This window comes from Athene noctua, chromosome 3, assembly GCF_965140245.1.
Source record: "Athene noctua chromosome 3, bAthNoc1.hap1.1, whole genome shotgun sequence".
Classification (NCBI taxonomy): Eukaryota; Metazoa; Chordata; class Aves; order Strigiformes; family Strigidae; genus Athene; species Athene noctua.
This window is the reverse complement of record NC_134039.1, coordinates 83,855,473-83,877,326: the sequence shown is the minus strand read 5'-3', so window position 1 is coordinate 83,877,326 and position 21,854 is coordinate 83,855,473. Positions and strand designations below refer to the sequence as shown.

Here is a 21,854-nt window from a genome sequence, read left to right as displayed (position 1 = left end):
TGTGTAGTTTGCAAAACACTATGTTTAGTAGCTATATAATAGCAGCATTTTCTGGCAGTTGAACATCACGTTCCTTCTCAAAGGATCCTAAAGCATTTTACAAACACTTTCAACATATGGCCAAGTGTGAAACAGCACCAGAAAAAAAAAAAAAAGATCCTGTTTGCAGCCTTCCCCCCTCCCTAATTTTTGCAGACAGCTCATGTGGTCTGGTGGCTGGTGCCCTCTCCTTGGATGCCAAGAGGAGACTGGGGCTGCGCTTTTGAGAAGAGTTTTTAGATCTGCTGCTGAAGACCACCACACACAAGTTCAGCTCTGCCACACTTCTGAGAGTCGGTAATTCAGGCTCAAATCCATGGCTTATGAGGTTTCAAGCAGATCCAACTCTATTAGACCAAAACCAAAGAGCATCACCAGCGACAGCAACAATGGGCTGACAGACCCATAAGAGGAGCCACTTCTCACACTACAAACGTGGATCTGCTTTCCCAGCACCGCCACCTGGGAATAGTTTGATGGCACATTAGTGACACTGCCCACAGTCATGCACAGCACAAAGGACAACTTTAATTCAAGTTGTAATCCAGTCAAATGTGCACGTGCTTACCCTAGGGACTGCTCATGCCTGGAGAGCAAGCACACACTCAGCTCTCCTCAGTGAGAGATTTCTGTAGGGAAATGTGGAAAATGCGGAATATAATTGCTCGGTGTGCAGTTTACCATGTCCGCCAAAGTAAACATTTCCAGCTTTCCAGATCTGTAACAGTTGCCAGCTGTCAAACCCTGTGTTTTATATCTCATCTAACACATGACAGTTACAGTAGCACGGAGCCCCAGGCACCATGTAGAGACAATACTTCTGTGCTGGGTTTGCAAAAAAACTTTTAAAAAAATAAATTAAAAAGACACCTCTGGATCCAACACTTTTTTTTTCCCTGAGATCTGGGATTCTTCCTGAAGGTCCCACAGACAAATATTCATTTATCTCGTAAGATCAGACAAGTGTACTCTCAGGTAGTCTCCTAAAGCCTTTCCTTAACTCATGTTTAAGTCATTTCTAGAGGAAGACGTGTTCACAGGCACAGACAAGCTCTCATACTTTTCTCCTTAATTAAGAGGCACAAGGTGGGGTTGATTCACCCTAAATGGGCAGAATAAAGTGGTGCCCACACAGAAATAATTTATTCAGTCTCCTGCCTTCCCAACACCAGAACCAGGGGCTTAGTTAATACCTGACACTGAATTGAGCTCACCTTGAGCCCAGCTTTCATATTACAAATAAAGAAGTCCTATTGACCTAATCTTGCCTTTTTGTCACATATGGCCCCAAAGTAATCTCTCCTCTTGGGCCATTCAAGCATTCCAATGTTTTGCATTGTCTTCTAAGAGGAACATCTTTGCAAGCTCCAACCACATGGCATGACAATTGTGATTTGCTGAATTTAAATTTATGACCCTCATGCAATAATTAAAATAAGTGGGTATAAGTCTGGCATGCTGAGAAGAGGCAGCAAAACAGCTGTTAGTTATAAACTTTTTTGAAAAAAAGGATGTTTTATGAGCCTCATCAGAAACATTCTTCACTCTTTCAGATAGACAGGAATAAAATCTACACATTAGGCATTCTCTATTGTGATTTAATCCCTGCCCCGCACAAAGCATTTTTGATCTTGAAACTGCAAATGCAAACTTTAACAGAGCTGGCGGATTGAAGCGTGGTATGAAATTAATGGCAGAGAATCAAAACTCTCCACACGCCACTCCCATCGCAACACAGGTCTTCTCAAACCAACGTTCGTGCCGAAGCCAACGCACAGATCTTCCCACTTCTCCCAGCCTAGCAGAGCTTTCACATTGCAAGCAAATGAGCCACTGCCTGGGCCATTAGCAAAGCGCTCCTAAATTAATGTTGCTAATTCAAGTGCATCTCAGCTGGGAAAGGAGCCTGGATTCCTCACGGGAAGCTGCTGGAACATCCTTGCAGAAAGGGTTAAGGTGGCACCGGGGTTTCATGGTGTGCCAGCCAGGGTGGGACGTCAGTGCCTTCTTCCAATTATAGCATCATAGAGTCATTTAGGCTGGGAAAGACCTTTAAGATCATCAGGTCCAACCATAAACCTAATGCTGCCAAATCCACCACTAAACCATGTCCGGAAGTGCCACATCTACACGTAAACTGCACCAACTGCATGGGTGTTTTGGGATGCCCCAGTGCAATGTTGCTTAAGGGCAGGGAAGGAACTCAGAGAGTCTCCAGGCTGGATGAGCCAACAATGGTGGTGGGGAGGGCCCTGTAGTCTGCCAGGTCCCCAGTGAGGAGGTGACACCAGACAGCAGGGCACCAGCTCCAACACACCTCCCCGAGCATCCTCTCATACGCGCAGCCACGCTGCCCATCACACCACGGCGAGGATGTAACTGTTAGAAACCAGACGGGCACAGCTAGAAATCAGGACTATCTGGAGCCATCATGATTAATAGCAGTGCAGATTTAGATGGGAAATTAAAGCTGGTGCCTCAGGGCTGAAGCACATCTCTAACTATTAAAAACCAGAATGAGAATTAAAAAAAAAAAAAAAAAGGAAAAAAAAGAAAAAGACGGGGGAGCAAAATTATCACCCACTTCCACTACAGGTTCATGAAGAAGGTTTCTCTGCCTTGTGGCTTGTGATCAGATGAAAATTTGGGTGCAAGGCTCACAGAAATCTGTCCAGATCATGTCAACTTTTATATTTGTAGCCTTAAAATTTCATGGTTCTATATGATGCCTTTGCACAGGTCTAACAGAATAAGACACATTAAAAATAATGTTGAAGAAATCAGTGCAAATCACCCCCAGCCCCTAGAAAACACTGACTGCAAGAAATCAGTTCTCAGAATGGAAAGTCCACGCATAAAACTGCATTTTATACAAACATCTCACTTGTGACCTTTCATGGTGATGTATTAGAGCAATGGCCTTTTCCTGAAAAAGTTTAACATAAGCTGCTAAACACTGCATGATATTTATTCATTGCGGGTTCTGTAAGTGAAGAAAAAATGCGTATCTTTTACCTTAAATACTTCCATTGGAAGAGGAAAATTTGCTGCATCATTAAGGGATTTTTCCAGAGCGCATTTCCACTCAGATATAGTCTTCAGAGAATAGATATCTAAAGCAATGATAACAGAAGAAAACAACAAAACCAAGAGGTGACTGGGGATCAAAAATTTTGGAAGTCTTAAGTTTCTATGTGATAAAAACGGGCAGCACAAGTGAAATGAATAGTGTGTATATTCCAAGCTGTACAGTGTGGATAAAAATCTACACAAAAGCAACTAGCAGTGGCATATTTGAGGAAGATTGTGTTTTATATCCTGGAGTAAAACCCAGAAAAATGCATGGCCCTCATTTTCTGCTGAAGAAATGAGAACTGTACTATTACTTGAAAATAACAAAAAAAAAAAAAAAAATCGTTGATTTTCAGTTCTCAAAATACCTGATGTTTTCTAGTTTGAGGAGCCTCAGGTCTCCAGCCAAGATTAGTTATATTTGAACAAAACTAGAAATATCTTTACCGAGCCTTCTGTTCATTGGAAAGTCTCTTTTTTTACTGCAGGGTTGGGTTTTTTTGTGGTGGGTGGGGGGAGATGTGGGAAGGATCATTTCAGCTAGATCTCTACCCAGACCCATTTGTTGGTACCACGCTCAAACCAGAGTATCACAGCAATTCAGAGACCTATGAATTTTCATCATTACACTTTTAGGCAACATCTTTGTGCAGATTCACATTGCTTTCAGTGAGTTTCTTTAAATAGGTTTAATATTATTAAATCATTATATTAACAAGCCCTTTATGGTTCAGTGCAGTGAAATGCCTATGAATCATCAAAGGAAACAATACTATGATGAAGAATGTTATATTGAATTTACTTCTGCCCTAGAAAACATATTGTTATCCTGCACATAACAAGTTATTGCAGAACATTCATATGAAGGTCTTAAAGAGACAAGATAGGTAGACAGATTGCAACAATTATTAAAATGGAAATTAACGTTTGCTCAATAATAAACTTGAACCATGAATCGGAGTGAACAGTGTGAAGCTTTTCTTTTGCCAGTTTGGCTTCGCGCGCTTACATCACAGTTCAATTTGGCCCAATTTGCATTTAAATTCTGTACATCTAATAACCATATATATTTACTAGCTAGCAAAGATTTACTGCTGTATCTTACAGCTCTGAAGGAGGAAATAAAAAATATGTATAAAAAAAGGAATTGGCAAGCACTGTTTTCACCTAGCACTGATGGTACAAGAGAATTTTATGCTCTGATCTCAACAGATTTAAGACCTTATCAAAATAGGATTTGCAGAATCACTCACTGGAAGTGGATGTATTTATACTTCCACTATATCAAACCTCGCTACTTCAGAACAGACATCAAGGATATGCATATGAATTTAAACACATTTAAAGGGAAACGTTAACCTTTCAGGGCGGTATTTTTAATTTCTCAACTGTCTGGTTATTAATGGGAATATACATATCAAGTCTTTGTTTACAGCACGTGCAGTGGTCACAAGTGTTCAGAAGTGCCCTCTTTAACTAATTGTTCATTATTTTAGACCCTTGCTGCTCCAGTTCTCCCTTACTTTCAGGAGCCCTGATCGGCTTGAAGTACAGGGAGGGGAAAAAACTCACCTTGCTTCTTCCTTTTTGTTTTAAATGGAGCCAAACAGGGAAATACTGATTACAATATGATTTTGCCCCAAGCTGCAGCCAGCCTGTTGTTTCAACTAAAAAAAAAAAAAAGCCTGAGTTTTGGAAAATGCTTCCGGATGCTCCCCTGCTCCTTGGAGAGCGCAAGCTGAAAACAGACCCTCATTTTCTACCGTGATGGCAGCGGAGCATAGGAAAGAAGAAAGTAGCATTTCGTGTGACTCTGCTCAAAATCAGTGAAAACAAGCAGCAACTTCTTTGGGCAGCGTCAATAAACTTCAAGAGATAACGACAACTCCAGCGGTTTCAATAAGCAGCAAGCAATATCATATGCATGTTTAATTAGTGGCAGCTCACTTATGCTGACAAGTATATGGACACTAAATCGCACGGTTAAAAGAGCATAAAGCATTTGGTTTAAGCGATAGGGTTGCAGGTAATTAAATAAAGTGTACTGTGTCAATTTGTATTTAGGTTAACAAGGAGTGAGCAATTAAAATGACTGCCAATTTGTCTTAAATAGAAAGTAGCATAAAACAAGACAATCTCTTCCTGCATAAACAGTCAAAGGAAGACCATCAGTGGCTCCGTGTCAAGCAGCCAGTGCCAATTTGCACTAGCAAGGAGGCTTATTCTGGATTCAGATACACATCTGAGGGAAAAAATAAGCTATGATCCCTTTGCCTCAGTTAAATGGGCTCATGAGACATACAAAGTCCCTGGAAGTTGCCATCTGGAGAAAGCATCCAGCTAGTTCCCAAAGACCCTCTTGTGTATTCTCATCCATTAAGTGGGTGCTAGGATGTGGATGGCTTCAGAAAAGAGACCTCTCCATCCAAAATACTGTAGACATTTGGATCTATGGGATCTCCTTTGTACGAGATGAAAGACTGACCTCAAACTGCTGTGCAAGGTGAAACCCAACCTGGCAGGTCCCAGAGGTGGATCAACACAGAAAAATCACAGCCCAGACACAAAGGGAAATAAAGCTGAAGGTACATATGCAACATCCAAGTCAAGGGTAGGCAAAGCACTGTCACGACCTGCAGAACTGATGTATAACTGAACATCCTCATTTGATAGCAACTGAACACGCAACCTGATTTTGGGGGAGCTGCGTGTCTTCAGCATCTTTTAGGAGGAGATTCACAACAGCTTTACTATACAGTCTAAGGCTGTTCCAGTTATCAGTCAAGGAGCCACCTTAACTGGCTTCAGACGTTCAAATGTTAGACAACCAGGGCTGTGTCCATTGCTTTCAACCCCACTGAGTAGAAAAAAAAAATAGGTTTATGAAGATGTCATTTCATCTCCTAAATTGGACTTGTCTTTGACACCCCCTTTTCTCCAACAATCAGAAAAAGAAAGCAACAGCTCGTGCTGAACTGTCTTCTGGATTCCTGCACTACAGCAGGTGAATCTAATCCCTGATGTTAAAAAAAAAAAAAAAATATACTGCCCATAGTCTCTCTCAACTCTCTCCCTTTTGTAAGAAGATCCACACTAGGTCTTACACAAAGGTCTTTCCAGTCTAAATCCTATTTACTGTAGAAGTCACTAGGAAGGATATAAGCAGGCAAGGCTGTGTCCCTGGCACACTCTCCTGGCCTGGGGTTCTTACAAAATTTTATCCGTTGACAGTTTGTGGTTGAGTAGCTTCATCCCTGAGTTTTTCTAGAGCTCTCTGCTGCCAGCATCTCGTCCTGACAACTTACTACTGTTTGCCTGCCTGCTGGTTCAAAGATTTCTTTTGCAGACTCTAATTTGAAACATCCCCTAAGGCCAGCCACTTGGCTTTTACCCTCCTCCTCTGGGTTAATGCCTCATACACTTTATTCATCCATGTGCTTTGAACACGTTGATGTTAGGTGGACAACAAATGGCTGATGTAGTCCACTATGTCAGAAGAGGTAAAACAAAAGTATTCCTGCCTCCAGAAACTCATCAGATTCCCATTTCTGACTGGCTCCTCCCTGGAGTGCAGAGCCTGACAAACGGGTAGACCAGAAGGGGGGTTTACCAAAGACCGACCCTCGGGGGCCGTGTTCAGGAAAGGACTGGTGAGAAAATGGAAGGGTTCAGACCCAAAGGGTCTTTTCTCAGCAAACTCCTATGAGACCCAGCTTTCAGTGATGTAAAGTAGTGACCACCTATTTAAGTTAAGGAAAGCCAGGAAGAAGATCTGGGCATTTAATTAATTAGTAACAAATTTCACTAAAAAGTGAATGAATGACCAAAGGAATGCCAAGCAGAGGAAACAGATATCAGATGAAGACAGATGAGAAAAAGAGAAAGAAACATTAAAAGCAGTTAAATTAAGGAGAGGGGAGAAGAAACAAACAACTTCAGCAAATAAGGAGTCCAATAACAAGTCTGGAGACAAGACAATTGATAAAATGAAAATAAAAAGAATGGGGCGAGGGGGAAGTGCAATCCATATAGAGGGAAGCACAACCAGATAAAAGGAGGAAAGAGTAGAAAGAGAATGGAATAAACAAAGAGGAAGCATAAATCTCATCTGGGCCATTTCTGTATTGATTCACCAAACCTATACAGGCCAAGAAGAGTTCAAAGATGGTCAATAAAAGAAGTGTTGCTCTGTAACACAAACACTCTGTAAAATAACAGAGTGAGTGATATTCATGCTCTCCAGCATTCGCATCTAATTTAGAAGTGATGGGGAACATTGATTCCTACCTATCAGTGAAGAAAAACACATGCTTCCAAAAAGCATTCAAGACCCCAAGTTGGACCCAAGACCCAGACAGACTTGTGAACATGACAATTGCATGTATTGGGGTAACTTCTCTGAATCACGTGTGATGGACAGAAGGCACATCAGAAATACCTCCCCAAAGGGGGGCTACCTTTCTGCTATCATTTGACACTCATGGAAAAACTTTACCTACAGCACAAGGAAAATGAGGGACAGACTTGGACAAGTTGTTCACCTACACAGGAAAAGGTGGAGTAGGTCTGCCAGGCCAAAACCTGTGCATTAACCAAAAAAGTACCTCATCTCTTGAGGGAAATAGTAGTCCTGGGGCATCCAGCTAGAAATAGGAGCCATGCTCCACAGGACTGGGCAAACAGCTTTGTGGCCCCAAGTATAAGCCACAGTTGTATGAAAAATAGACATGCCACACTTTGTGCCCCAAGGAAGACCAAGCAGGCAATAGTCTAAGCTGTCATGTTTAACCAGATCCCTAACTCCAGAAGAAGTAAAGTCAACCAACTTGACTCAACCAACTCAAGTCAGACCAACGCAGAGCCAAACCCCTGAGACACCCAACCACCCAGCAACTTTCACAAAGTTCTGACCAATATTATTGGGTGGTGGAGAAAATTCACCCTCCCAGTCATCCCCACTTTAGTGAGGTATGGTCTGGATGGAAACACATCTCCAAAGGCAGCCCCAGAACCTGCCAGTGAAAGCCTCTGCAAGCATTTCTCCAGGAGGCTTCAAGCAGCCCTGAGCCCTTACTGTGTGCTGTGGTCCCCAGCACATACCCTGTTCGCTAAACCTTAGAAATGCTTCGTCTTCCCCTACACTCAGCCTTGCAGTCGTTCTTTCCCTGCCATTTTGATCCTGCTCCTTTTGCCAAACACCTGTTTGGAGATTGATTCCAGCTGCCCTCACAACTCTACCCTTGTCCAGTCTCCTGGCTCAGCCTGCTTGTGTCTGACTTTTACCTGGCTCCTGTCCCTGGAGCTTCTCCTCCCTCTGGAGTGGTGACTTCCAATTTCTGACCCCAGACTGGCTTAAATTCAGTCCCTCTCTCCACCCAAGCTGGTTTGAACACTAAACCCCAGAGAGCTGCTTCTCCAAGTTGCAGTTCCCCTATGTTGAATCTGGTCTGACATATTTTCAAAGACTTCACTCCCTTTGAGAAAACTCAGGACAAAAATCTGTGGTCTTTTAAGTCTGAAAGACTCCATCTGCCCTTACTCAAATGAGTATTTTCTTAGCTTCTAGCAACAGGCACCCCACAACCCCCCAATGGGCAGGTTGACATGCACAGACAGACAAACCCAGAACCCTCACTGCACTTTCTAACGGGTTACACACAAGGGAGGTCTCACTCGGCAGATGTACACCAATGTTACAGCAGAATATGAAAGACCTGTGTCAGAGGGGCCATGAAGGTCCCAAAACACTTTCTCCATCCCCAGGAAATTTCATGGATGCCTACAGCTACCCAATCAAAATGTGTGTGGCCACAGAAAAACAAATGGGCAAGAGGTCTTTGGTTGAGGGGAAAGCAGATGGAGTCTAGTACATGCAGAGACATGTCACCTAGGACTTGATTTGGACAGCAGAAGACTAGTTCCCAGTGAGGCCTCCACCAGGATGCCTACAGTATGTCCAGGAAGACCTGGTCACTAAAATGCCACTGAAAAGGGCTGGACAAGCAGGCACATCCTTGGACGACACCCATCAGCTCTGCTCCTTGGTGGAAAATCACACAGAACTGCTTTTATTGGACACTGCTTCCTTCCAGGACTTGAGCTAAGCTGAACTGAATTTATTAAATAAATTTAATACAGTCTACCTGACCCACTTGGAACCCAAATTAGATGGCTCTCACATGCCATCTGTGTTACAGCTGGAAACTACTGTCAAAGCAATGTGAATGCTGGAGAAGAAATGGGTTGCGTAAGTATCTTGAAACATCAGTAAATGCCCCAAAGGCAGAGAGTATTTTTAGGAAGACCTTTACCTGCAGGTGGGTCCATTCTGTATTTATTCTCTTGACACCAACCGACTGGTCGAAGTCTGCAATCCAAGTAAAACAACCACTGGTCATAGGATTCAGTCTCCTCCAATCCCACATAGCGAAGGCGTAATCTTCCTCCAACATTTTCAACCACACTAACTATCCAGTACTGAAAGGGATTCTGGGAATCCTGCAGCTCTATTAAGGAATCAACTGTAATGAGGTCTACAGGGTTTTTTCCTCGCAGAGGCTGTTTGAATAGAAGCAAAACTCCTTATTTTAAACTTTATTTGAAGACTTCTCAAGGAAACAGATGACAGCAGAAGATTATTTTTGTTTTTCACACCATCATCCAAGCGATCAGCAAACAGTCTGTTCTTCTTCTATTTTACTCAATGTCTTCCAAGTGCAAATTCAGAAGTAAAACAGAAAACAACAGTTGTGCTAATTTCTCAACTGACATCATCAACAACAACAAAAAAGAATAATAAAAGGTGGAACAGCTCATAAGGCACATCCACTTAGGATGCTCCTGAACAACTCAAAGCCCAGTTATAAACCAAATTCTCATTGACTGCAGCTGATAAGAACCAATCACAGGACTGGACACTGGCATTTAACTAAAAGGCAACTACTTTGGGCATGCCTCTGAAACTGCCCTTTGTGCAATGATCTTTCCCAATGAAGGGTTTATCTCATTCCCGCTGGCATATAGAGCAAATTACTCCCCACAGCCATGGATGCAAGAGTCTGTGGTGGTTACTCCAGAGGCCAAAGCCAACGGCAGGTTCCCACCAGCTTAAGTGGTCTTGGGATCAAAGCCCAAGGCACACAGGATTTGTTGGGTTAAGTCACTATGTCCAAGAAATCCCAGTGACTGAGGTTATTTGCTCACACATAGTATTTTCTGTGATTCCAGTTTTGCAACCATTTACACATGTGCTTAACTTTACACCTGCAAAGCTGCCAACCACAAGCATTAAAAAACCATGAGATGCTTTGCAGAATGATACCTTTGGGGCTCAGTGTTTTGTTTTGTGATTGCGAGCATCTCTGTTGTCAAGCTCTTCTCCACTAACATAACGGCTGGATTTCTTCTTTTTTATTAAATGCAAGTTCCAATTCTTAAGCAATTTCTCAGTTCCAGGGTTTTAAGAGCAGCATTAAAAAAACACCACAAGACTGGGGAGCACTGATCCCCAAAGGAGATGCAAAGATATGCAAAACATATTAAAAACAATGACTTTTTTGTTTGCCCCACTTCTACTTAATTAAACAATATAAACCTTTCACAGTATTTTTTAAAATATTAATTCTGTAAATCAGAGTCAGTCCAGAATGGTTCTTTCTAGGGGTGACTAGAAAAACAGAGGAGAAAGACTTTTTTTTTTTTTTCCGAAAAAGTTCCCTTTCCTTTTGAATTCTGAAAGTAATAAAAATTTTGAAATGCAACCGATTTTTACTGCATCTCCCTCAACCCAAAAATGCAGACAACAGAATGAGAATCTGGTAAAATGTGTAATTAAAATTAACTAAAACCTCATCGCATGTACAGTTTTAACCAGCTCCATGATTAATTGATATTTCTCAGAACAATGTATTTGCCATTATAAGCCATTCCTCTACAGTGCAAGTTACAGACACCTGTATAATCTCTTCAAAATATTATTTCATGGCAAAATACAGTGTCAAAATTTAATAATATAATAGAAATCTACTTCAATGGGTTTTTTCCTCTCTTACAAGTGCTTCATTGCAACAAAGCATTCTTTAATATGAAATGATGGTGTAATGATTTAACTTATTATAATAAATCCCTGGCTGTATAAAAGTGAATATTGCTTCTCTGATTTGTGTGCTAAATTTTAAGCCAATGGGCTGTCACTTACCCCTGAGAACTGAATGGCTGAGATTAATAATTGGCTTGCATGAAATATTAACATTTACCATAACACAAGAACTCTTTATATGCATAGCTAGCATGTAAAAAAAAAAAAAAAGTATCACTACATATTGATTTAACAGTGTAACAACAATCTGCAGCATTCACGAACAGCAAATCTGTCGACAGGGGGTTACATACATTACACGACACAGACAGCACATATATTGCATAAAACACCAGAAAAGGGTCAGAAACTGTTTCAAGCCAATGCACCGTTTTCTCTCTCTGAATTTCTGCCTGGGGCTGCCTCTTTTCTCTGCCTGCAGAAAGGGAATGGAGAGCTTTGCGATGGCACTGGCATACACCAGAGATGGGTGTTAGACACCACCAGCTTTCTGCATATGCCACCTGGGAATGGTCCAGGAACGGGGATGCAGCAGACCTGAGGACAGGCATTATTTTGGGCATGCAAGAGCGGTTCGGCTAACAGATTGGGGGGTAAAAAAAAAAAAAAAAAAAAAAATCCCTGATGGTATGCTATTAATTCTCCCTGCCAGGAAGCTCGTACTGCTCAGACACATGGAAGAAGGATGCAGCTGTGGCTGGTGGGAGTGACCAGGGACAAAATGATCAAAAAAGATGCCTGGATGCACACTTGCTTCCAAAAACCCAACACGAGAGCTTACACAAAGGTAAACTGCCTGTGCACCTTCCCTCTTATCCTAAATAGAGGGGCAGAGAGAATTATCTCCTGCAGGATGTGCTGTCTCCTCTCTAAGTGCCCCTCACAGCATCCACAAGAGAGCAGGGCAGGTCCCGATGAAGAAGGTGCTCTGCTCCCACAGTTTCAAGGTGAATCTGTGGGATTTTTGTCCAAGAGCTCAAGGCAAGGTGAGGCTGCCCCAGGCACCCTGTGAACACACGGCACAGACTGGGCTCTTGGCCATATGGGTGCATCTGAGAAAACAGACCCTTCTCTCCTGACTACTGAGGCCGCCTCACCCAGCTTCCCTGCTAAATCTGACTGCTGTGTTTAGGTGGAGGGAATGTCCTTGGGGGAGCTATTTTCATATGCACATAAACCTGATAGTGCTTCCCATCAACCTCCTAAACCCCATCTCCAACCTGCGTCCTGACTTGAAAGCTCAGCTCACCAGTTTCGTGGGTCTAATGGGGCACTGAAGGGTTGTGTCCTTCTCCCTAGAGACTCCCTCCACTCTCTCCTTCACCACCCAGCCCTTTTCGAGCACCCAACTTCCTAAGCACCACCCTCCAGCTTAAAGGCAAAACAAACTACCCAGCACTAGGTCAGAAGTAGAGCCAGCAGAGTCAAGGCAACGTTGCCACCGACTTTTGGCCAGCGCTGGATCAGCCCCTGATGCTGGCACACAGATGCTACAAGCACACAGCCCTACACGTCAGGAGTGCAAACACTGCTGCAGCATGCACACCGCGACGCCGTTATCAGATAGAAACTGCAATCTAATACATACGCCTTCCAGTAAATTCGCAGGCGCAGTCCGGGCACCGGTCAAATCGTGTATGAGAAACTCCGTCCAGTCCATGTATTTCTCTTTGATTGCTGGGGAGGAAAGGAAAGAAATGCTTAGCACAGCAGACTGCAATAGACTTGCAACATGTGTTTTAGAATCATCTCCTCGGTGATTTACCAACTCTGAAGTTTCAGATACGGTTGCAATCCAAACCAGGAGAAAAGCTGATTTGTTGTCCAGTTCCATGGGCAACCCGCGCACACAGTTACATCCCAAAATAAGGGAAGGTGTAGCTCCACTGTAGTCACTGACAGTGATTTACAGCAGCGTGATTTATCGCCTCCATCTCTCCCATTCAAAATTGGCCATTGCTTGTGTAACCACCCCTATCCTGCTTATCACACAGATTCAGATATGATTTATAAATTCTCTTTGTATGTTTACTGATGACCTCTGAGAAAAAAAAAAAAAAAAAGCCGTGCAAACTTTCAGTTCCTTGACAGGACCACAGAAACTCCAGATGCCTTCACCCACAAAGCAGAAAAATCAACCCTGAGAACATCGTATGTCAGCTGCTGAGTCAATACCTTTGCAAGCAGACTTAAAAGAATTTATCAGAAACTTCAATTTCATTTCCAAAACAATTTGAATAATGTCTGAGCTAAACATTGTAAGCCTGTGTTACTTCAGGATCTGTATCCCCACAGTTTCATGAGATTTGAACTGAAATATAGAAGTGTTGCTTCTGCTATTCAAGTTCTGATTCAATTCTTGTTGATATCAGTAAAAGCTGGGCACCAAATGGCAATTCAGCAAATCTCCGTTTCAGAGATACAGATGCCTCTTCAAACTCATTGTGCATCTGCAATCGGAAACCCAGAAACCAGACTTTAATTCCACCTGCCTGTACATGGGAATTAAATTGCATCAGAAACATTCTTCTCTCCCCAAAAATCTCACTTCTGCGTGAGAGAACCAGCAGTGATATAGTTATCTTGCTAACATAACTACACTTATAGAAGGGAAAAAAAGTCACCAGCATTTGAAAATTAAAACATTTCCTCTGAACAAACAACTTGATACAAGGTTTAAAGACCACTATCCCACAGGGGAGCCCAGGAAGGGCCGTAATTAATCAGCATAGGTCTAGAATAATTAAACAGCAGCAGCTCTCATGGTTTCCTCAAAGCAAGCCCTTTGCTCCACACTTTAGGGAAATACCACATTAGGCAACCAAGAGAAATCCAGTCTGAAGCACTATGCGCTTTCACACGTATCAGAGTGGGATTTCTAAATGTTTTAAATGCTTGGTGACTGTGACTTCTCAGTTCTTCCCAAAGACTGGTATCAGCTACCACACTGCCCTAACAATGTAGAACCCGAGGTTTTGGACCTCTGAGAAGGTGCAATCTCAGTGGTTAGAGCAGGAGGACATCAGACTGCAAATACAAACAGCACTGCGGGCACAAATTTTGCCATCGTTACCTCCAGTCATGAAGACCAAACATGAGCTTCCTCAAAGTGTATCCTCGAGCCATCTGCTGCCAAACACTGAACTAAAGGAACGGACAGAGGGAACACTGGGTTTGCCCAAATGACACTGCCATGAAACCTGGCACAACATGCTCATGGTTGAGCTTCCATCCAGCACGAGTGCTTGGCACACTTGGACTCTGTCCCACACTCAGTTATACATACCTTATGCAATCCATATAGTTGACCATGGACAAAGACAGAAGCCAGGCCCAGCAGAATTTACATCAGATCTCACTCCTGAGTTTCTCATTTCTCCTTCCCCAAAAGCCCGTTCTCCCAACACCACTTGAACTATACATTCACTTTATAGATCTAAACAACTTTAAAAGTGCATTTAAATGTATTCAAAATTATCAAACCTTAAAGTGCTGGACTTGAACCTCTATAAAATAATACTTGAACTTGCCTGGAACTATTTTAAGTCTTTTGCAGCACTGATTTTGCATGATTTCTATCAGATTTATGACCTTTACATTATTTAAGACAGAATAGCCTGAGAAGAAATGGTTTATACATGGCACTTCCGCTCTCAACATTCCTGTTGCGTACACCTCATCAGTTCCTGTCCACCTACATTACCATAAAGAAAACAAGTTTAATTTTAGCATCAGTGAGAAGATAGTAATTGCTGTAATGAATGAGACTGGCGTCCCTCTAGTTCAGACTTCTGCCTCTCGCTGCGAACAGCACTGGGTGCATCAGAGAAAGGTGCAAGTTGAACTTCTTTTTGGCTCATACCCACAAAGTTGTCAGCCAAATTTTGAATGCCAGAGCTTCATTACTAAGGAATGACAAATGTGATAAAAAGAACAGAGTTCGAACTTTCAAAGCTGGCAGGAGGAAGGGGGGAATAGGATTTTCAAAGTTGACAACAGATTTCAGGGGCCTACATTTCCAGATGCCTGATTTGAGATGTCTTAACGGTGCCCGATTCACAGATCTTGCTGTCTGTCAGTCAGTACCCCTTCTAATGTCTCAAAAAAAAATCCCTTGTCCTCTTTAAAAGACTTGCACCTCGCTGCTTTTTGACAACTAAATAAGATGGTGCCCCTCTCCACGTTTAAATCTGGGTTACAGGCTTCCAAACTCCAAAAGCGCCAAGGTGACCTCTGTTTTCAGACTAATCAGACTCAGCTGAAAAAACACTCCAGCTACTCCCAGTTTCTCAGTGGTTTCAGAGCCATCTCCCCCAAACTAATACCTGGTGTTTTGCTTTATTTTATTCTTCTTTTGCAATGAAGATAAAGTGGTTCTGGAAACCTCTGGGAGAGAACAGATTGCACTGGAAGTTTTAGGAACAAGGATTTGCACTTTTTCTGTGTCTGGAGAGCACAATCAGGCTTCTCAGAACTGCAGTTCAAGTCATTACAATGCAAGTATTAATTTTTAGCAGTAACGAAGTGAATCTGAACCATCACAATACCTGCAAAAACCTTCAAGGACCAAGCAAAATGTTAAACAAGAATATTCAAACAAAGGAAAATCTGCTGGGTAAATGAGAATAGCTGGCAGTGTAACGCATGGGTGCCCAACCTAAGAATCCATCTCAGGAAATGCTGGTGCTTCTCTGGTGTATCAGACCGAGCACCTGTGAATGAAGCATTGATTTTCAATCAGTAATTCACATTTTAACTTGTTAGCTACAGGAAAGGATCCAACTGAACTTCTCCTGCAGCAGACAGGCTGGAAGAACTCTGCTTTTAGAGCCCATCTGCAGCTGGCTGGCCAACTGGTGGGATGGGAAATTGGACAGGACAAAGGATCCTGTTCCACAGGGACCTAAGCTCCACTAGTATTGCTACTTTCAAAACAATTTTTCCTTCCTTAAATAAGTTCAGTGAGTCAGGAGTGGTCCACGGGGCTCAGACATCCATATTTTCTCCACCTTTCAATGCACCCACCTCCCCAGAAGACCTCTGTGAACTTCCCCCACCCAGAACCTATCAAGCTGAATGCACCTCCAGGATCCCAGCTGACATCTGTGGTGCTGTGGGAGGCAGGGGAAACACACACACAAGAAATAAAGTGCAAGAAATTTCATCGATCCTTTCAAATAGAACCACTTCTACCAGGGAGGGAGGTCCTTCTACAAAAGACAAAAGCCACACAGGACAAAATGTGTCCTTCAAACGGAAATACTCTGATGAGCCACCTCCAACCACAAAATGTGATGGGCACAAGCAGCAATGTACAAGTGCATGATTAGCTCACCCTAATTCATGCCACCCAAGCTCTTAGACTTAAAGTGTGGCAAGAAATCTTCATAGTAAGGAAGTTCCCTGGTATTTCCATCTTGATGGCAAAGGAGAAAACATCCCTTGTTCTTTGCAATCCAGGTAGCTGACAAAACTGGAAGAATTTTACCTGTGCACAAAATCCTCTCTAAGCAAGCTGAAAGCTTACCAGTCCCTTTGCACACCCACCCTTCCCTCACCAGGCACAGCGTGACGGATGCATTTGACCCCCCCTTCACCAAACGCCCAGCAGCTGGGTACAGGCTCCAAAGGAGGCAAAGGCCTGAGCTGGCGCTGGGACAAGAACTCCTCAAGAAAACACACAAAGGAGCACAGCGACCCAGTGAGCACCAATGCATGTGAGCTTGGATCACCAATCATGAGACTAACACCTGAAAAGCTGGTGGTTTTCCCAAGGTTCATTTATCAAGGAACAAAGGATGTTGTGGGTACAAGGGGTCTCGCGCATGCCTTTCCCACTGTATGCAGTTTGGCTACGAGCCGATCACTTTATCTCATAAATACAATAGCCTAAGTGAGCCTGCTTTGAGCTCTCCCTTCTAGGCAGTGTGGCTGCACGGTGGTGACTTGCCCTTGAGCTGGGACTTGTCTCAAGGCTGCTCCTCAAAGCAAAGAGACCTTTTGCCAATGACAAACCAATGGAAGAGCCCAATTCGAGTTCTCCCTGGAGAGCAACTGGACTGTATGTCAGGCGACTCTCTGCTTGAGCAGGGACGCCTCTTAACGCTTGAGATTCCTCACCTGAGACTAAGAGATCCTTCCTTATCCATGGCAGAGAGACTCTTTATTCACAACAGATCCTCTGTGACCGGTAGCATGCTGAATGAAATCCACGTCTTATCCCATTAGACATAAACCACTGACCAAGTTTGGGACTAAGTCTAGACTCCTCTCTGAGGGAGTTTAGAGAGCAAGGGGGTCCATTCTGAATCTCGTGACTCAACAAGAGATTTCCCTTACCCTATCTCTTCCATTAAAGTGTTGACCAAGTCTGAGACTAAGATTGGATCTAGCCACACCTAGGCTCCAGCAAGAGTTTAGAAAACAAGGGGGTCTACTCTGAACCTCGTGACTCAACAGGAGGGTCTCCCTTACCTTTTTGCATCTCCGGTCTCTGTGTAAATCATTCTAAATTGATTCTAACTTCATTTTCCTTTGTATGTTTCTTCCATGTAGTAAGTAGTAGAGGGAACCTTTGCCATCAAACTTCGTTAAGTCACACTTTTACAAATCCACATTAAAATTACTTTTGTTAATACCTTTGGTGGTGGTCCTTTAAGTGATCTAAATCACTCATCCATGACACACAGCTCATCTGTGAAGATGGCACCACGGAAAGGAGCTGTCAGCCACACCATAATGGTGCTCCAAAGAGGCCCAATGACAAGAAAGCATTTGAGATATTCTAGTTACATTGAGGCTACTTTTGAAATTATGTCCTCATCAGCGATGGCTTGCTTGACCAGGACAACAGTAACATAATCACAGTGATTGGTCCTCTAGAGCATGAGGCTTTGATGTTCTATTAGGACACAGCTTTGCCAAGAGTCCCACTATTGCCATGAGTAACAGACCCATGTTAGTGCCAGCCCCATGGTCCTGCACAGGGTCTGCTGTGCAGAGAGGTGACCGATACCAGATTGTGCAATTGTCCAAGACCCTGGGGGCCAAACGCCATCAAGTTTGTCACAGTGAGTGGAAACAATTCAAGAGGAAAAAAAAAAACAAAAAACTTAGTTTACTGATCTCACTGATACTAAGGCTACAGTGTGATCTGAACTGAATGATTAAACACTAGATAATCCAGAGAGGAGACAGGTATTAGCAACACTCTAACCATGGAAAAAGCATCAGTCAGAGCTTGCACCAGATTAGACACAGTAGAGCCTAAAGACAAGGCATGCATCACATGAGGCAATGCTCCCGAAAGGCCAATGCTCTCCTAACTGCTTTTCTTTCCAGGTTTAGCAGGCAACACCACAGCCCTGCCTGGAGCCACAGATGTGCCTGTTTCCTTTGGATCGGGTTCAGTTCATCTTGGAGACGGCGTGGGTGGTTGTTTTCACACCTCTGCAGCTCCAAGGCCAAAGGCTTTAAAGCATCTTCCTGCCATAAAAATGCCACAGAACCACCTGCCTTCAAGCAAAGCAGGCCAAAACAAAGGCTAGATCTGCATGTTGCTGGGCCAAGGTGTATCCATAGCAGAGCCAATAGCTCTGCTCCAGATTGCACTCATGCAGGACTAACTGCACAGAGGGGAAAATCCATCTGGATCTAGATCACTACAGAAAGACCTGAGAAAGACCCCGCTTTTCTCCCCCCAGTTCCTGAGGAGCAGTTATAGTGATGTACCCATTCCCAGACTCAGCACCAGGCTGGGCTGCTTAAGGCTGAGCCCAGGCTTTGCCTCCTCCTAACAGACCTTGGTGAAATTATCCACACCTGCAAAAGTGAAAACCAGGTATCCCTGCTCCGCTGCAGTCTTTGCAGCACACGACCTGTGTGTCTCCTGCAGGAAAACACAAAAATCCTGCCTCCTTCAATGAAAAATATCTCAGAGAGCAGCTTCTAGTTAGGAGATACTACAGCAGATTCTTAAATTAGGAAGAAAAAGGACCCTTTCACATTAATACTCTATTTATTTCTGCAGAAGTGATGGTACAGGTTATAAAATTGAGCTCCCCTTCCACAGGGCTGAACTCCGTCACAAAATAGATTGCACCCAATATCCCTCTAATAATAACTCTTCCCACTTCTTTCTCTATTCGATTCACTCTGCCCCCAACGTCTCTGACTCCCAATTCTTCTCTCCCCTTTTGACTCCCTGCCATTTTCTCACTTCTACTCATTAGTCTCCTTTTTTGAAGAAAAGAAACTAAGGGCTGTGGCTGGACCTGATTGGCCCAAAGCTGGGCACCAGAGCAGCAGCTGAGGACCAGGGGCTGCTGCAAACCCTGGTTGATATGTGAAGTACCATTACCACCCCTCACCTTGCGCCAGGTTTTCAACATCAGCTGTTCAAAACCAGCTCTTTCCCCTTGCCCCGTGCACGCTAACCATGAAAAACCAGGCAAATAGCAGCAAAAAAAAAGTCCAGAGTGCTGCAACTCTGCATCACTGCATCCCCTGTAATCCTGTTAAGCACAGGCTGAAGAGCCAGGACAGCGGCTTCATTCCCAGCGCACAACCGCCTGCCCCTGTAAATCTCTGTGCCCTGCCTCAGCCACAGCATATAATAGGTTCAGATTTATCTGCCTCTCCAGAGAAATAAGAGATTAAAAGAACATTTACAGTCCCATGAAAGCACTGAGTCATAGGCGCTCCATTCAGTGAATATGAGATACTATTATCACATTACCAACTCCTGGGATTTTATCTATTCTCCTAGTAGTTGCTGTTTTTCTAACGCCAACTTCTCTCCAGGTCATGAGCTTATATGAAAATCCTCTTTTTTTTTTTTTTGTCCTCAAGAACAGTACATTGCAAAGCACAGGAAAAGCCTTGAAATCTGAAGGACTGAGAAGACAATGAAAAAGAACATGCACTATAATTTTTCCCTTTTTTATGACTGTTTTTTCCCCCCAAACCACTCACTTGATCAACAAGAGCAATACTCAGGAATCTGAGCTGCTGCATTCAGTGAAAAAAACGAATAGTAGCACAAAAATACTGGCTTACAGCACCTAAATTAGCTACTCCTCAGAAACAACTTTACATACCCTGTGGATACCCTTGCCCTTCCCAGCCACAAGAAAAGGCATCAGACGACCACGCTTCCAGCCACCTGGGACCATTGAGCGAGTAGTGTGCCATTCCTTCAAAATAATGCATGATAATACAAAATAATACATCATGCATGATTGAGTATCTATGCCCATCTATCTACCTAGTGTTTGAACACATCAAGTACAAGCTTGCAGGCATGAGGACAACCTAACACTAGCCCATCTGAGAGGACTTGAGCCTGAGAGGACAGGGTCAAAGACAAGTAATAATATCAAATGATGCTAATTTTTGTCCATACGAAAAAAGAAAAAAGAAAAAAGAAAAAAGAAAAAAGAAAAAAGAAAAAAGAAAAAAGAAAAAAGAAAAAAGAAAAAAGAAAAAAGAAAAAAGAAAAAAGAAAAAAGAAAAAAGAAAAAAGAAAAAAGAAAAAAGAAAAAAGAAAAAAGAAAAAAGAAAAAAGAAAAAAGAAAAAAGAAAAAAGAAAAAAGAAAAAAGAAAAAAGAAAAAAGAAAAAAGAAAAAAGAAAAAAGAAAAAAGAAAAAAGAAAAAAGAAAAAAGAAAAAAGAAAAAAGAAAAAAGAAAAAAGAAAAAAGAAAAAAGAAAAAAGAAAAAAGAAAAAAGAAAAAAGAAAAAAGAAAAAAGAAAAAAGAAAAAAGAAAAAAGAAAAGAGAGAAAAACAAGAAAAAAATGCTTTTCATGTTTGGTTGTGGTTTTTTTTTAATAACCCAGAATCACCAGAAACCTGTCGACACCTCTACCAGAGAAACCCCACCGGACCCCATCAACCTCTAAACAACAGAGTTTTAATTTTCTCATACGTGAAGAACAGCATCTTAAACAGCTTTATAAAATGGTTTAAAATCTTTGGGATAAATCTGCTAAGTGACAACACTCTCACTGTGGCAACTATTCTTCTTATTAAAAATTTAACTCCTTCCTAGGACTGGAACGAATAAAAGTTAACAAGAGGAATTATAGCTGGACAGGACCTGGGCGTTTTTGGTCGCTCCATTATAAAATAAATTAAAATATTAGGATCTCATAAAAGAAACACAGTTTCTAAAGAAGTAATTCACAATGTTCAAAAGTTTATATATAGATATTATAAGATATGCACTTTTTGAAAAGGTAAATAGCATATTGCAAAAATACAGAAACCTTATCAATATCTCATTTTAAAGTTGTCACACATTTGATGCAACACTTATATGTTATAAAAGCCTTAACATATAAATGTTATAACTCTGTTACAAAGGTCTAAATCATGGAATCAAAATGAGATGTCTTTATATCAAAAGAGCATAGAATGCTAAAACAATTTGTTTAGACTTCACCCATCAAAACAATTTGTCAAAACTGACATGTTCTCACAAAATATTTCCATTTTGATAAAACAGCATTTTGACAGAAAACAGTTGAATCCAAACATTTTCATTCAGCTTGCTGAACTATATACGTCCTTCTGAACCAGACTAGATATGAAAATAGGATGGGAGTGTGAGTGCTGTCCCTGCTCTAGGATCCCCCCGTACCCCCAAGC

General features: G+C 42.4%; 1 protein-coding gene across 1 annotated transcript in view; it reads right to left on the bottom strand.

Annotated features, from left to right (window-relative positions):
* The window catches only part of SFMBT2 (Scm like with four mbt domains 2), a 121,056-nt gene that overhangs the window by 56,125 nt on the left and 43,077 nt on the right, over positions 1–21,854 (bottom strand). The window contains exons 5-7 of the mRNA XM_074903524.1: positions 12,798–12,886; positions 9,423–9,669; positions 3,055–3,152 (exon numbers count right to left, since the gene is read on the bottom strand). Of these exons, the coding sequence (XP_074759625.1) occupies positions 3,055–3,152; positions 9,423–9,669; positions 12,798–12,886 (434 nt within the window). The remainder of the gene's footprint in view (positions 1–3,054; positions 3,153–9,422; positions 9,670–12,797; positions 12,887–21,854) is intronic.